Genomic DNA, 14019 nt, shown 5'->3' with positions numbered 1-14019 from the left:
CTACTGAAGGCGTCTCTGGGGTTGCGTTCATCCAGCATCCTCTCACTGACCCCCTGATGTTTCCTCTCATTACAGCACTGGGGTGGCAGCAGCCAGCCCCCCCCCCCCAATTACCAGGATTTTCCATGACGGATCTGTCAACAGCGGACTGGAGGAATGGCTTGGATATGGGCCAGTCACAGCAGATAGAGTTTTTGTGCTCTTTTGCTCTGTGCACTTTTGGCCCCGGGAGAGGACGTCCAGGGGCCTGTTCCACAGAGCAGTGGATAAGTACACAGAGTACTATGTTCTGTGAAACCCAAGCAGCTCCCACTCCGGTCCGTGTTCCAGATTTGGGGGGCGCGGTCCGGTTTGTACCCGTTGCAGTCATCTGGCTAACTCTGTGATCCTGCTTCGTGGAACGGGCCCCACACCCAGCGTTGGCCCTTTAACCCTATGAAGTGTGAGGTCACAAATAGGAGATTAGAATGTCGGTAACTGAACATTCTATTGCTGATGTAACAGTCACTACTGGGAACTGAAAGTGACGGAGTTCTAGAACAAAGACTTAAAGTCACTTTCAGACAAAAAAAAAAAAAAAAAAAAACTCCCAAAAAACTTTCCAAAAAAACTGCTCTTTAAACCAGATTTTTTTCCAGAATTGATTTTTCTTCTATTTTCCTTGAGCTTCATTTGACCTTCTCTTAGGCTACTGTATGCAGCTACATGCTCTGACTCCTTTCCTTCTTACAGTAAACAAATCTCTCTCTTTTTTTGCTGCTTGTTTTACACTCTTGTTATTTGGGGGTGTGAATGCCTCGAAATCCAAAATGTGATGAAGGCCGCTTGGTACGATTTCTCATATTTTCTCTCTCAGGAAATAAAGAGTGCTTTAAAGAAAAAGGGAGTGAACGGGGTCTTGACACCGTGCCAGAGCTATGCCTGCACGCGAATTGTCCTTTTTGAGTAAAACAAGCTGTGCCCCGATGCCTGGAAACTTGCACGCGAGCTTGCTCGCAGAAATCCACGTGTCTTCAAAACCCTCCAAGCACGGAGCCGCAGCCAAAGCGAGAGTCTTAACATTTCAGGAAAATGGATAGCAGACTGTAGAACAAATGGTTCCTGGCAGCGAACAGGCCTCCTCGGTTAAAAACTGTGAAGCGTTTTTTTTGTTTTTTGTTCCCCAGCTCAGGCCTCAGCGGCGAAGCCCGGCTTTACGCCTCGCCAGGCAATTCGGCAATTCGACAAGAAAACAAGATTCATCGGCGCCATCCCGGTTGTAAGAAAACTTTCGAACGTGTTTACGGAGAGCTTACACACAGATTCACACTCCTGTGGCGGTCTCGAGGCCAGCTGGCCAATCAACTCGCAGGGAGGGCTTTTCCTGGGACACCAGCATGTAAAACGTTCTTGCCGCGTAATATACATGTTATTATAAATACATAACAGTGATGTTACAGTTACTTAGCTGACGCTTCTATCCAAACCGACTTACAGTTGATTAGACTAAGCAGGAGGACAGCCCCCATCCTGGAACAATGCTGGGCTAAGGGGCAGCCTGTAGTGTAGTGGCTAAGGTACATGCCTGGGACCCACACGGTTGCTGGTTCAATCCCCGGTGTAGCCACGACAAGATCACACGGCACAGCTGTTCTGCGCAACCCCACATTGCTCCGGGAGGGATTGTCCCCTTCTTAGGCTAATCAACTGTAAGTCGCTTTGGATAAAAGCATCAGCTAAATTACTCGTAATATGAACGGAAGCTCCCTAAGAGACACGATAACCAGTCGGAGAGCGTGACATCTGCAGAACATAAAAGGATTGTTATATTTTATGTACTACTAATTGCGTGCGTTGACTGATGTATTTAGCTGAATAATTACTTTCGGTATGTCTTGATGTTTTGCGATTGAAGCTTTCAGTGATTTCCCATCAGCTCAAAGCCCCCCTGGAAGCTCCCCAAGGCCCCCTGTGGGGCCCCGGCCCCCCCGCTGAGAACCACCGACTCATGAAGTCTGCTTTATTTCCTGTTTAGTTTGTGAAAAATGCTGCTTAAAGGTTTACTAGGAGAGCCAGAGTCCACGCTACAGATCACTCATTACAATTTTTTACATTTTCTTTTCCTTACCCTGGTGTAAAATCCAGCTATGACTAGCTTGAAATTATGAGCTACCAGCTGTTTCAAAACATAGCTTGAGCTGGTCAAACCATGTTGTGTGTGTTGCGTATGGTGGCCTGTAGCGTAGTGGCTAAGGTACATGACTGGGACCCTTGAGCAAGGCCCTTAACCCTGCATTGCTCCAGGGGAGGATTGTCTCCTGCTTAGTCTAATCAACTGTATGTCGCTTTGGATAAAAGCGTCAGCCAAATGACATGTAATGTAATGTATGGGGCTGGTCTGGACTGGTCAACCGGCTAACCAGTCGTTTCAAAACCTAGCTTGAGCAGTTTTAAGCGTGCGATCGGTCGAAGGCCAGCGCCCAGCCTGCGTTCGGCCGGCAGCACAGACGACCGGGTCGCGGAGATAAGCTGCCGGGCGTAAGCTGATAAACTGGCCTGTAAAAAATTTTATTTTTTAGGCCTTTTTCAGCTTTATTGGACAGTATATAGTATAGAGAGACAGGAAGAACGGGAGCGAGAGAGAGGGGAAGATGTGCGACAAATGTCGGACGGTCGGATTCGAACCGCTGATGTCGCGGCTCGCAATGAGCATGCGGTCAGTGCTCTACAGGCTGCGCCACCGAGACGCCCGAGCTGGCCTGTAAAAATTTAAATGAAATTGCCATCTCTCCTTCCACACTCTCTGATAAAAAAGGTGTGAAAAAGTACCTGCAAAAGTACAAACACTTCACTTTGGTGGCACCCTGTAGGTACACACAGCTAGCCAGCAATACACTATTTGTACCTTTTTTGCTTGTAAAAGGTATTTATTGGTGCCCAAATAGAACATTAACGTACTTTCGGGGTACATTTGAGAAATGTACTTGTTAACGTGGCTAAGGGAGGGGGTGGGGCAGGGTTTTGGCTTTCAGGAAATCTGCCCCCTTTTTTTTTTACGGTCACCAAATCTCTGAGACGTACGAGATAGCGTGATCGTAAGAAAGGCGGGTTGGGTCCTTCTTATTTCCCGCAGCTGCTCAGAGGCAGAGGCAGAGATCAGGACCAGACATGCCCGGGGGCTTAGCGGAGGGCCTGGCTAATCTGGGGCCACGGCCCAGGTCAACCCTCATATCAACACAACAGCCCACCGCCACTCACCAACAAGCAGCAAGTATCGCATATCACCGAAACCTGTGATTTAACACAGCCGGCATTTGTCCTTTAAAGGTTAGGTTCGGTTTGTACGTATCGGCCCGCATTGTGCAAGTCTGAATGAATCAAAATGAATAAAAAACAATATATGGTTAGATGGAAATAATGTAAGATAGGAAAATTCAACAACCATGCCACTGTTGACACATCACTCTGCATTGCACCAACATTTTTTTTTACAAATCTAGCCTTGAAAAAAAATACAATACATGTATTTTCCTAAAGCAGGAAGCCGGGGTTAAAAAACCCCCCAAATCTCTCTTTTAACTTTTGGCTTGCACAGTTAGGCGAGTTAACCTTGGTGATCACAGGACTGGCTTAACTGCGTCTGTACGGACAGAAAATGACAAAACGCTCAGGGTTTAACAGCGGCTCACAGGTAAGGGCAGATGTTTATTGAATCCAGACCAGACAGAGTCTAACACCAGGGTCCCTCAGACACAGGGGAGAGGGTCTGGAAGCGGCCCCTGTCTGGCGTCTCTAAGCCGGCCTTGTCAGGTTTGGACAGAGGGCAGACTGATCTGCTGGGAACAGGCACATTTCCTGATTGTCAGCTCGGACACACACACACACACACACACACACATACACACACACACACACACACAGGCATCAATCTTACAGCCGGCCCTTCAGACACACACACACACAGAGGCATCAAACTCATAACCAGCTCCGACACACACACTCACTCACTCACACACACACACACACACAGAGGCATCAAACTCATAACCAGTTCCAACACACACACACACACACACACATACAGAGGCATCAAACTCCTAACCAGTTCCAACACACACACACACACACACACACACACACACACACAGAGGCATCAAACTCATAACCAGTTCCAACACACACACACACACACACACATACAGAGGCATCAAACTCATAACCAGTTCCAACACACACACACACACACACACATACAGAGGCATCAAACTCATAACCAGCTCCAACACACACACACACACACACTCACACACACACATACACACACACACACACACACACACACACTCACACACACACACACACACACACACACTCACACACACTCACACACACACACACACACACACACACACTCACACACACACACACACACACACACACACACACACACACTCACACACACACACACACACACACACACACACACACACACACACACTCACACACACTCACACACACACACACACACACACACAGACACAGACTGACAGGACTGCTGGAGATCGATCATTCTCCCCACCCTCCCCCTGCAGTGTCAGGAGCGGCAGGGTGTGAAAAATGGGAGGAGTCAGTAGCCTGCTCGGGCCAATCACGTCCAATCCTCCCCGCTCCTCCCGTACAGCGGAGATGAGCACAAACGAAGACACGGCGGAATAACGGGGAACTACTGTAGACACAAGAGTCAGAATAACGGGGAACTACTGTAGACACAAGAGTCAGAATAACGCGGGAACTACTGTACACGCAAGAGTCAGAATAACGCGGGAGCTACTGTACACGCAAGGGTCAGAGCTCCGTGTGTGACGTCTAAACTGATGAACCGTGGCGCGTGGCTAAACGTGAAGGGTCCTGTGACGAAAATAACAGCGTGGGGTTGTTTTGTGTTTATTAGCTTCCCATCAGTCCATTAGAACACACTTCTGATCCAGAGTGACTCATTAAAATGGTGGCCGTCAGTGTTAACGTCAGGAAAATACCAAAGTGCATTATCACCAGGAACGTTACGGTCTTGACATAATCTTATCATTTCATAATCTTGATAATCTTTTGGTTTTGTTTTACATATTCTTTTGATAATCTTTACGTAATCTTTTGATTATCTTTAGATTTTATTTTCCATATTCTTTACATTATCTCTGCATAATCTTTACATAATCTTTTGATCAGCTTTTGATTTGATTTTACATAATCTTTTGATGTATTTTCATTTTATTTTACATAGTCTTTACAGAGCTGTGCGTGTGATATTTTTGCCCCAGAAGGAAATCCAAAGAGAAGGAGGATGACTAAGGAAGGTCAGAGCAGCCATGAAGATCTCCAGCCTGATCTTTTACTATTGATGTTACAACCAAGTTATTCTTGTGATTATTATTATTATTACCAGGATCTTGTTGGTGGTGTTAGTTATAAAGAAGGGAAATAGAATAGAAACGGTCAAACTCTCAACTTCCGGGCCTCAAAAGTGGAAGTCAATTCAAATAAGACTTCCTTCAACATGTGATGCCTGAAACCAGAAAGACTTGGATCGGCCATCAGGCCAGTGAATCAATCAATGATCATTTTTTACACCCACAAGTGATCAATCCGCAGAGTCCCCTGTGGCCACAACAGATCGATATTTTTACTGTGCTGTCCTGCGCGTGACCTCTGCTTACAGCACAATATTCCTCTGTCATAACCATATTCACCTTCCATCACTGTTAATCTCTCATAACCACATTAGCCTTTCATCACATCACTGTTCCAGTCCGGGACATTCAGTGCACTGCTGACTGATTTAACGCCGTACTGTAACATGGTGTAAATATGTGCTCTTTCAAGACAATATACAGAAAAGACATTCGCAGTTCTCAGTAGTGCATTTATAGATCCACAAAAGCAGCGTTTAGTATATTTACCCATAATCCCAAATAATATATAATAAGTTTTCCCCGATATATCTTCTGTATGTTCCATAACCTGAAGTGATCCCTTTAATGAATTTCTCAATATTTAGAATGGGAGTTTTAAATAGACCCTGGCAGTGCCAGCATGCAGTCAGAGCTGGCGAGCGTTCGCTGTTTTATTTTTATCACACGGTGAGGAGGGGCGATGGTGTTCCTCATCAGCTGCAAGGTGTGGAGGTGAGGATCTCACACTTCCTCCAGCCCCTCAGCGGGGAGTCCTGTCTGTCCCACGAGGTCAAAGGTCACACGCCCCCCCCCCCCCCGCCTCCCCGAGCGTTCGCGAGAAGGGGGGGGACGCAATTAGGGGACGCGTCTCTGAACGGCGTTTTTGTTGAGCCGACACCAGGGTCCTCGGCCCTTGTTGTCCCGCTCCGTTCGCTAACGCCGTCTGCCGTCGGTCGCTTCCGGAGAGGAAGGACGGGCACGTCTCTCCGGTGGGGTTTGTCACGAGCGAGCGAGCGTGGCCTTCGAACATTGACCGAATCCTGAACCCAGCAGGGGAGCTTTGAGTCTGCTCCCAGCCCCTGCGTCATAACAAACACTCTCGGGCAGAAGTTCACATTCGTAAATGTAAAAAAATTAAAAGATATCTTCGCTCTTTGCGGCCCAAGAGCGAGACGCTGCCCAGTTCGATCAGTATCGACCGCCTTGCGGACCTTTAATATACGCGCGGGCCCGTATTGACCGCTCTGCGGCCATTTTAGAAGCGGTCGCACTCTCAAAGTGACACGTACAGGTACGGAACTTGATTATTTATTGATTTAAATCTCTTCCATGCCATACCCACCCCCCTCCCCTCCCCCCTGCTGTCTGTCACTCAGACACGGGTGTGAGACGCAGGTCTGACTGACAGCTCGTGTCTGAGAGCGCTCTGTTGGCGGTTGGCGGCTGGCACTGACCTTCCTGCGCGGGTGGAGGGGCGGGCAGCAGTCTGTGGGGGCCTCTCCTCCGGCAGGGGCCTCCCTGACGGCCGGGGCCTCTCCTCCGGCCGGGGCCTCTCCTCCGGCCGGGGCCTCCCTGAGGGCCTCCGCGTCCCTCTTCAGGGTCCTGACGTAGGTGACCCTCCTCTTAACCGCCGCCTCGTCGCCGCTCCGCTCCGGAGCCCCGCCCCGCTCCCCGCCCGCGGTGGCGGCCCGTCCCGGGCGCGGGGGTCTCCCCGGCGACGGCGGGGCCCGGGCGGGCGTGCCCGGGCGGAGAGCGGGGAGCTCCAGGTACAGGTGGACGCAGACGCAGAGCGCTGCCAGCAGAACGCTCACCCTGAGGGCCAGGCACCCCCTGTCCCTGTCCCGACCCATACCGCCCCGAAACACACACACACACACACACACACACACACACACACACCCCTGCGCCTCACTCCCTGGGCCCGGACTCCATCCCGCGTCCCGCTCCGATTCCGTCTCTCCGCCGCGTCTCCCGCCGTTCCCCCGGGGAGGTGCACTCTGGGATATCGGTGACCACCTGCTTCCAGCGCTGCATTTCTGCGGACTGAGCCTGCCCTCCCGCTAATGCGCCGGTCTCATTCAGCCGTTTGGGAAACTCCCCCTTCCTCCCTCCCTCTAGCCCTCTCTCCTCCTCCCCAGCACCCCTCCCCTCGCCTCTCACCCCCCTCTCCTCTCAACCACCACTCCACCACGCGTCCCAAACACACCCCTTTCCTCTCCTCCCACCCCCCCTTACCCAACTCTCAGCGGCTCCAAAACACCAGCGTGCGCCCCCCCCCCCCCCCCCCCCGCCCTCTCTCGCCATGACTGCGGCTGCACTGTAATATAACACCGTCCATTGTAAACAGATCGGTTTGAGTATCGGAGGCCTGTGTGTGTCGGCATCTGCACTGCAGAGAGCTGATTGGCTTTGGAAGAATAATAAGGGGTGGGGGGGTGGAGCACGGAAACAAAATAAAAGGCAGCGGGATTATTTTGTTCCCGACGTGGCAAGGGTGGGAGTACTGGAACTCATTCGTCACTTGAAATGTGAAATTTCTGTCCAGAAACTAGATTGAAGTGTATTCGCTGTCAGTATTTTTTTTTTTAGGTAGTAACTGAAAAGGCTGTCGAGAGTCTAGAAGCACACTCCGATCGTCACAAGCACAGTGTTCGCCCTGAATCGTAAGAGTGAAAATGATTTTCGTTTATGTGTGGCTGTTGAATCCCACACAGCCACATTATTTTTTTTAAATCTGTTATTGACAGAGCTGTTCAATAAGTATGCCTATTTCGCTGATAGCCCTTTTCAGACACATTCGTCGTGCTTTAGGCCTCCTGGACTTACGGGAACATCCTGATATTTTCCTTTTTCCAGTTATATTAACATATCGATGTAGGTCACGGTCAAAACAAATCCTGTTGGCTTTAGGTATTCAATACTATCCCCCACAAAACGAAGCGCGGTGATCTGATATACATATCTGACGGATATACTTATGCCGTTATTTCATTTGAAATCATTCTGAATTAACAGCAAATCAACAAGATCTGCGGCGGCATTTATCTCCCACAGCCGCGAAAGAAAAACGGGTTTGTTTTTTTGCCGCATATCAAAATCACACACAAAGCACTACACTGCCCCCTACTGTATGTACGAGGCGCTGCAAGAGGAGACAATGGGGTCAGGCGCCGTCGTCAAGGTTGTAATCTATTCCTCGCAGTTGGCATGCTGTGCATGTTAACAAGGTGCTTTTTATACGACTCTTTATGTCCCCTGGTGTGTAAATCAGGCTCTTATAAAGGGGGGGGGGGGGGCGAAATATCGGCCGAATAGCGACGAGGGGAAGTAGGGACGAGCAGTTATTTCTGTTGTCAGTCTTCCCTTGCCCCGGTTGCTCTGCTTTGTTTTGGAGCGTGTTGACGCATAGCCTGCGCGCATCAGCCGTTGTTCTTCCCGACTGCGACACTTGGCCCAGAAGCAGATGGCACGCGGTCGCGGAATGCACCTGTTGCCATGGCGTGGTTCCAGTCTGGGCTGACCTTTTACGGCATTGCCAACCGTCCACTGCGCGCGACGAAGAGAAAAAACGTTTAGCGGTTATCGTTGCTCTCCGCACACCTACAACGAACGCAGTGTCGTTATGGAAATAAAGTTCACTCATTCACATTTCATGATTTGTTTTACAACAGCAAGGCGTTTGTGCACATGCCTGCCTCATTTTCCACTAAAGTGTCTGAGATGTAATAACCGCTTCCTAAATGTATGTTTTCGTTTTTATTTTATTATGACAAGGACGACTGTTTCCAAACTTGACAAGCAGGCTTTTTGCATTATTTTCTTTTCCCCAATAGCCAGTGTTCTAGAACTCTAGAACGTTGCTTTCAGTTATCAGGAGTGATTGATTGTTACATCAGCATTAGAATGTTCAGTTAAGAACATTCTGATCTCATATTTACTACAAGTATAATTAAGGTCAGGTATACTTAGTATACTATATTTTCAGATGGGTTACCAAAGAGATGGACAAGTGGACTGTGCAAATACAAAGATCAGAAGATCAAATGTGGCCTTCACATTAATATAATAAACCACATAAACCAGGCTTGTACCATAAAGGGTTACAGTTCTCCTATGTAGGGGTGCTGACCTGACCTGGAGTGTTTCTGTCCAGCATCGAGGACCAGATGAGTTGCAACGTTCAGCATCCAAAGGGTCACTTTGAGGACATCTTTATTTTCTAAATCAGTTTTTCCCTGTCTCGGAATATGTTTGCAGTAGACTGCTTCACCAGTCAGTAGTCACATGCGTTTGCTCATGTTTAATTAATCCAGCTCAAAGCAATATTTTAACTCCAACACGCGCTTGCAGGTTAAAATAGTGCGACGGAACATATTGAGAGGCAAATGAAAACATTACAAGAGTTGTCTGAAAATACAAGATAATAACATATGGGTAATCTTCTAAAAATATGTTCATTACAAATGCAATTAGCAAAGCTTGATGAAAATAAAGAATTGTATTTGCAGCGCTGTAAGGTGTTAATGATTTGTTTTAGGTGTTATGTCTCTTAAGACCACGGCTGCTGTCAAGAGAAAATATTACATTTACACATTGTTATTTTTTTTAACCTTTAGTCGATTCTCCTTATCTTTACAATAACCTGAATAATTGCACATACATCATGGTGATTAATAGTATAGAAAATAACTTTCTTTTCTAGAAATAGCAGTGTCATAAACCTGGCGCCTCTGCAATAGTCTTCAATACACATTTTCAGATGCAAGTGTGCCAAGAACAATGAATTGTCGCCGTGCACAAAACACTGCCTTTCAATAAAGGTTCGCTGAGCACTCTGCGCAGGTTTTGCACAAAACATAAATGCATTTGATGTAGGACAAATGATTGAAAGTGGACGGTTTGCTTCCTTTTTTCTGAATAAAATAAGTCGGGGGGGTCACAGTAGAAATAATGGGATCCACGCAGACTGCAGCTGCACATCAGAGCAACTGCTTGTGCGCCATCTCCTGGACATAAACCATATCGCACCTAAAATCAACAATGTGCGTAAATTTCAGTTTAACACACAAAAAATGTATATCATATATCGTCGGCTATGCTATGTTCTGGCTGTGTATTTAAGTAAAATATATTCCGAAGACGGCGGCACGGATGGTACAGTGGGGTCCTGGGTTCGAATCCCCGTCGGCCGGGGCCTCTCTGTGTGGAGTTTGCATGTTCTCCCCGTGTCTGCGTGGGTTTCCTCCCACAGTCCAAAGACATGCGTGTGTGTGAGTGAATGGTGTGTGTGCCCTGCGATGGACTGGCGACCTGTCCAGGGTGTATTTCTGCCCAATGTATGCTGGAATAGGCTCCAGCCCCCCTGCGACCCTGTTGGGGATGAGCGGGTTCAGATAATGGATGGATGGATGGATATTCAGAAGACTTTTTTTTTTGTATATACATGTTATTTATTTATTTTTAAATAATAAAACACTGCGCGTGTTCACATCATAAGAAATATACGCACAGTTAAAATATTCTGTTCGTTGACGGACATTTTCCAGTTTCATTATCGCCTCCGTATTCATGACCGCGTCGCGGACGCGGTGCAAAGACCGCGTGGCGGTGAACTGATGAGTGAGCAGGAGCCGAACCCAACGCGGAGGAGCAGTGAGTTTAAATATAGTCCGCGACCGAGGGAATGCGCGGATGAAACGGAACGCGGCGGCAAGCCGGGCGATTCCCCGTAACTTTGATTTATTATGAATGAGCAGCCTTGGGTCCTTGCTGGATTGACTGACTCAGATACCCCCCCTCTCCCCCCTCGCAGTATAACCAACTGTGGACCAGCTCCCAGAGGGAATATCGGCTGCACGCGCACGGGCTCCCTTTCTAAAAGCGCGACGGCTCCGTAGGCTTACATCCCTTCCAGACTCGGTTCTTACGTCCTGACATTTTTTTTAGTTTTAGCCTTTGAAAGTTTCTTCTCACTTGGCATGACAGTTCTCTTAGATCTGTGAGGCACTGGGTGCAAGTCCACGGGGGGAATTCTGTCTGGAATTCTTTTAATCTGGAAGTTGGAACGGTTCTAGGTGGTTCTGAGAATGTCTGGAACACTTCTATCGGATTTGGCGGAGTTTAGCCACTGCTCCGGTTATCGAGTCTTGGTGTGATATGCTACAATACGTCGATAGGTGTGAGCCATTCATGATGATTTCTGGATCTCAGGATCCTTCGGGCGAAAGAGCAAAAAATGTCTTCTCACCTCTTCTCCTCCCACGTCAATACAGTGATTTCTTTCCAGAGAATCAATATGGTGTTTTAATGGAGATGTTCTTGCTCCATTGACCTACCAGAGATGGAGAGCCACGTGCACTGCAAAAAAATAAAATAAAACAAGTCTTAACTGTTTTAGTCTTTTTAGATTTTAAAAAAATATCTCAAGTAGAAAATATTTGCTTGTTTTAAGCTTCTGTTTGCTCTTTGTTTCAAGTGCAATTTGCAAATCTTGAAACAAGTTAAACAGCCTCTCCTTACAATATATTTTTGTCTTATTTAGCAAAAGAAATGATTGAAATAATAGACTACAATATTTGAATGGTTATGGTGGATTGGCGGCCTGTCCAGGACACGTTCCCTCGCCCAATGCATGCTGGGATAGGCTCTAGGACTAAAATACTTGAAGCGATGGACTTTTTATTTTCTTTTTGCTTTTGTTCTTGCAGTCAGCCCAGGTGACGGGAGCACTTTCGGCGCTCCGCGGGCAGCCATTAACCCGCGAGACAAAAGACGACGCGACGCAGAAGCTCTGCGCGAGGCCGGGCGATGAGGGCTCCCTCCGACAATCAATTCTTCTCTCTCGCAACTGAAAATCGTGCCCATTGTGCGCTCAGATTTGGCGCCCCGGGGTCACCATGGCAACGACATTGACTACTCTCTATATTTGATTTTATGCTCTAATTTGAAGGGGGAAGAAGAATAAGAAGTGGGTGTGGGGGGGCAGGGAGGTGGGAGTGGAGTGCACTCTCAGAAATAGACGTATAAAAAAAGTGCCTAAAAGTGCCTAAAAAGGTACAAATGCTTGGAGCTGGGGGCAGTACCCGGCGGGGTTTCTGATTGACAGCTCTCTAAATTTGATTTCTCAGAAATAAAGGTACAAAAAGTGCCTGAAAACTGCTTGTCACTTGGGTACCTCCACTGTGACCTTATTTCCCGGGCGTGTGGATACGGAGCAGCCGGGCCCTGTGGGTTAAGGAGCGGGGTCTGGTCCACACTGGCGTGCCCCTACAATGGCTGTCTGTCTGCCCCACTGGAGTGTCCCTACAATGGCTGTCTGTCCACCAGCCAGGGCCAGCAGTGAAATAGGAGAAGGGCCCGGATCCACGTCCCCATTGGCCGCTTCCAAGGGGGTGGAGAAGGGCTGATATATAGCTCCCCGTTTTGAAATTCATTTCCCCTCCCGATCGGTTCTCAGAAGTTTCCACCCATCCCTTCCTAAACTCATGAATTGTGTTGTTGTTGTTGTTGGAGTCTTCCCAGTTCACAGGCTATTTCGCTCACATGCCAAATGAGACGCCAAAAGCTGTGTTTTTGCAAGTTTCCATTAAGGCAACAAAGCAAAAACATTTCACGTGTTTCGGAAGCAGACTGTCTCTCCAGATTTATCAATGTAACTTAAAATAGAGCGTGTAAAATTGGGTAAAATAAGAAAGCAGGTGGATTTTTATCAAGGTTGTGCAACGCCTCACTTTCCAAAATAAACTAAACAAAGGTGTTTTTTGACATAGAGGTGTTGTTATGACACACATCTGTAACACATTCTGAACCGACATGTATCATGTGACACAAACAATAAATATTAATTTATGTACAAAGTGAAGTGTCATTTCCTGTGTTCCAAAAGCATGGCACAGCTTGCCACAAAAACATGTTATGAGTATAAAAGCTATTTTTGTGTCTCATTGTATTAACCCCTATTCTTTATATGTTGTTTTTATTCCATTGTGGAGGACATAGAATATTTGGGAGCTCCTCAAAATGGACCCATGCAGGTGAACTTGAATGCACCTGTCCCACAATGCACTTCAGTTTCCCAGGATGCATCTTACCTGGTACCGTCACAACAGCTCAGAGAGAGCACCCAGGGTCTGTCCACAAAGCAGGGTTACTGTATTAGCCCAATAACTGCACTGAGGAGAACCTGGAACGGCTCGTTTTACTTCAGTCCACGTTCCAGATTTGGGAGATCTCCGGGTTTTACTCAGTTATTACATTACATTATTGGCATTTGGCAGATGCTCTTATCCAGAGCGACGTACCGTTGATTAGACTAAGCAGGAGACAATCCCCCCCCTGGAGCAATGCAGGGTTAAGGGCTTTGCTCAAGGGCCCAACGGCTGCGCGGATCTTATTGTGGCTACACCGGGATTAGAACCACCGACCTTGTGTATCGCAGTCATGTACCTTAACCAATACGCTACAGGCCGCCCCCAAGTTTTGAGTACTCAGTAATCTTGGAACAGGCCCCTTGCCATACAGGACAGCTTTTACACCCACCTGCCTGTTCTCTCACAGCGTACAGGTGTGTGAACCAGCCACCTGTCTCTGC

The 14019-nt window shown here is 47.7% G+C and overlaps 1 protein-coding gene across 1 annotated transcript; it reads right to left on the bottom strand.

The window, feature by feature from the left end:
* Nucleotides 1-308: 308 nt before the first annotated feature.
* Nucleotides 309-7391, bottom strand: LOC133127939 (probable methyltransferase-like protein 24). The gene is made up of 2 exons (XM_061241077.1): nt 6884-7391; nt 309-433 (listed from the first exon to the last, which is right to left on the bottom strand). Exons 1-2 carry the CDS (start codon nt 7277-7279, stop codon nt 428-430), a joined length of 402 nt encoding a protein of 133 aa, XP_061097061.1. The 5' UTR covers nt 7280-7391; the 3' UTR covers nt 309-427.
* Nucleotides 7392-14019: the final 6628 nt, after the last annotated feature.

The sequence above is a fragment of the Conger conger genome, chromosome 5 (assembly GCF_963514075.1).
Source record: "Conger conger chromosome 5, fConCon1.1, whole genome shotgun sequence".
Taxonomy (NCBI): Eukaryota; Metazoa; Chordata; class Actinopteri; order Anguilliformes; family Congridae; genus Conger; species Conger conger.
This window is presented reverse-complemented; position numbering and strand designations above follow the sequence as displayed.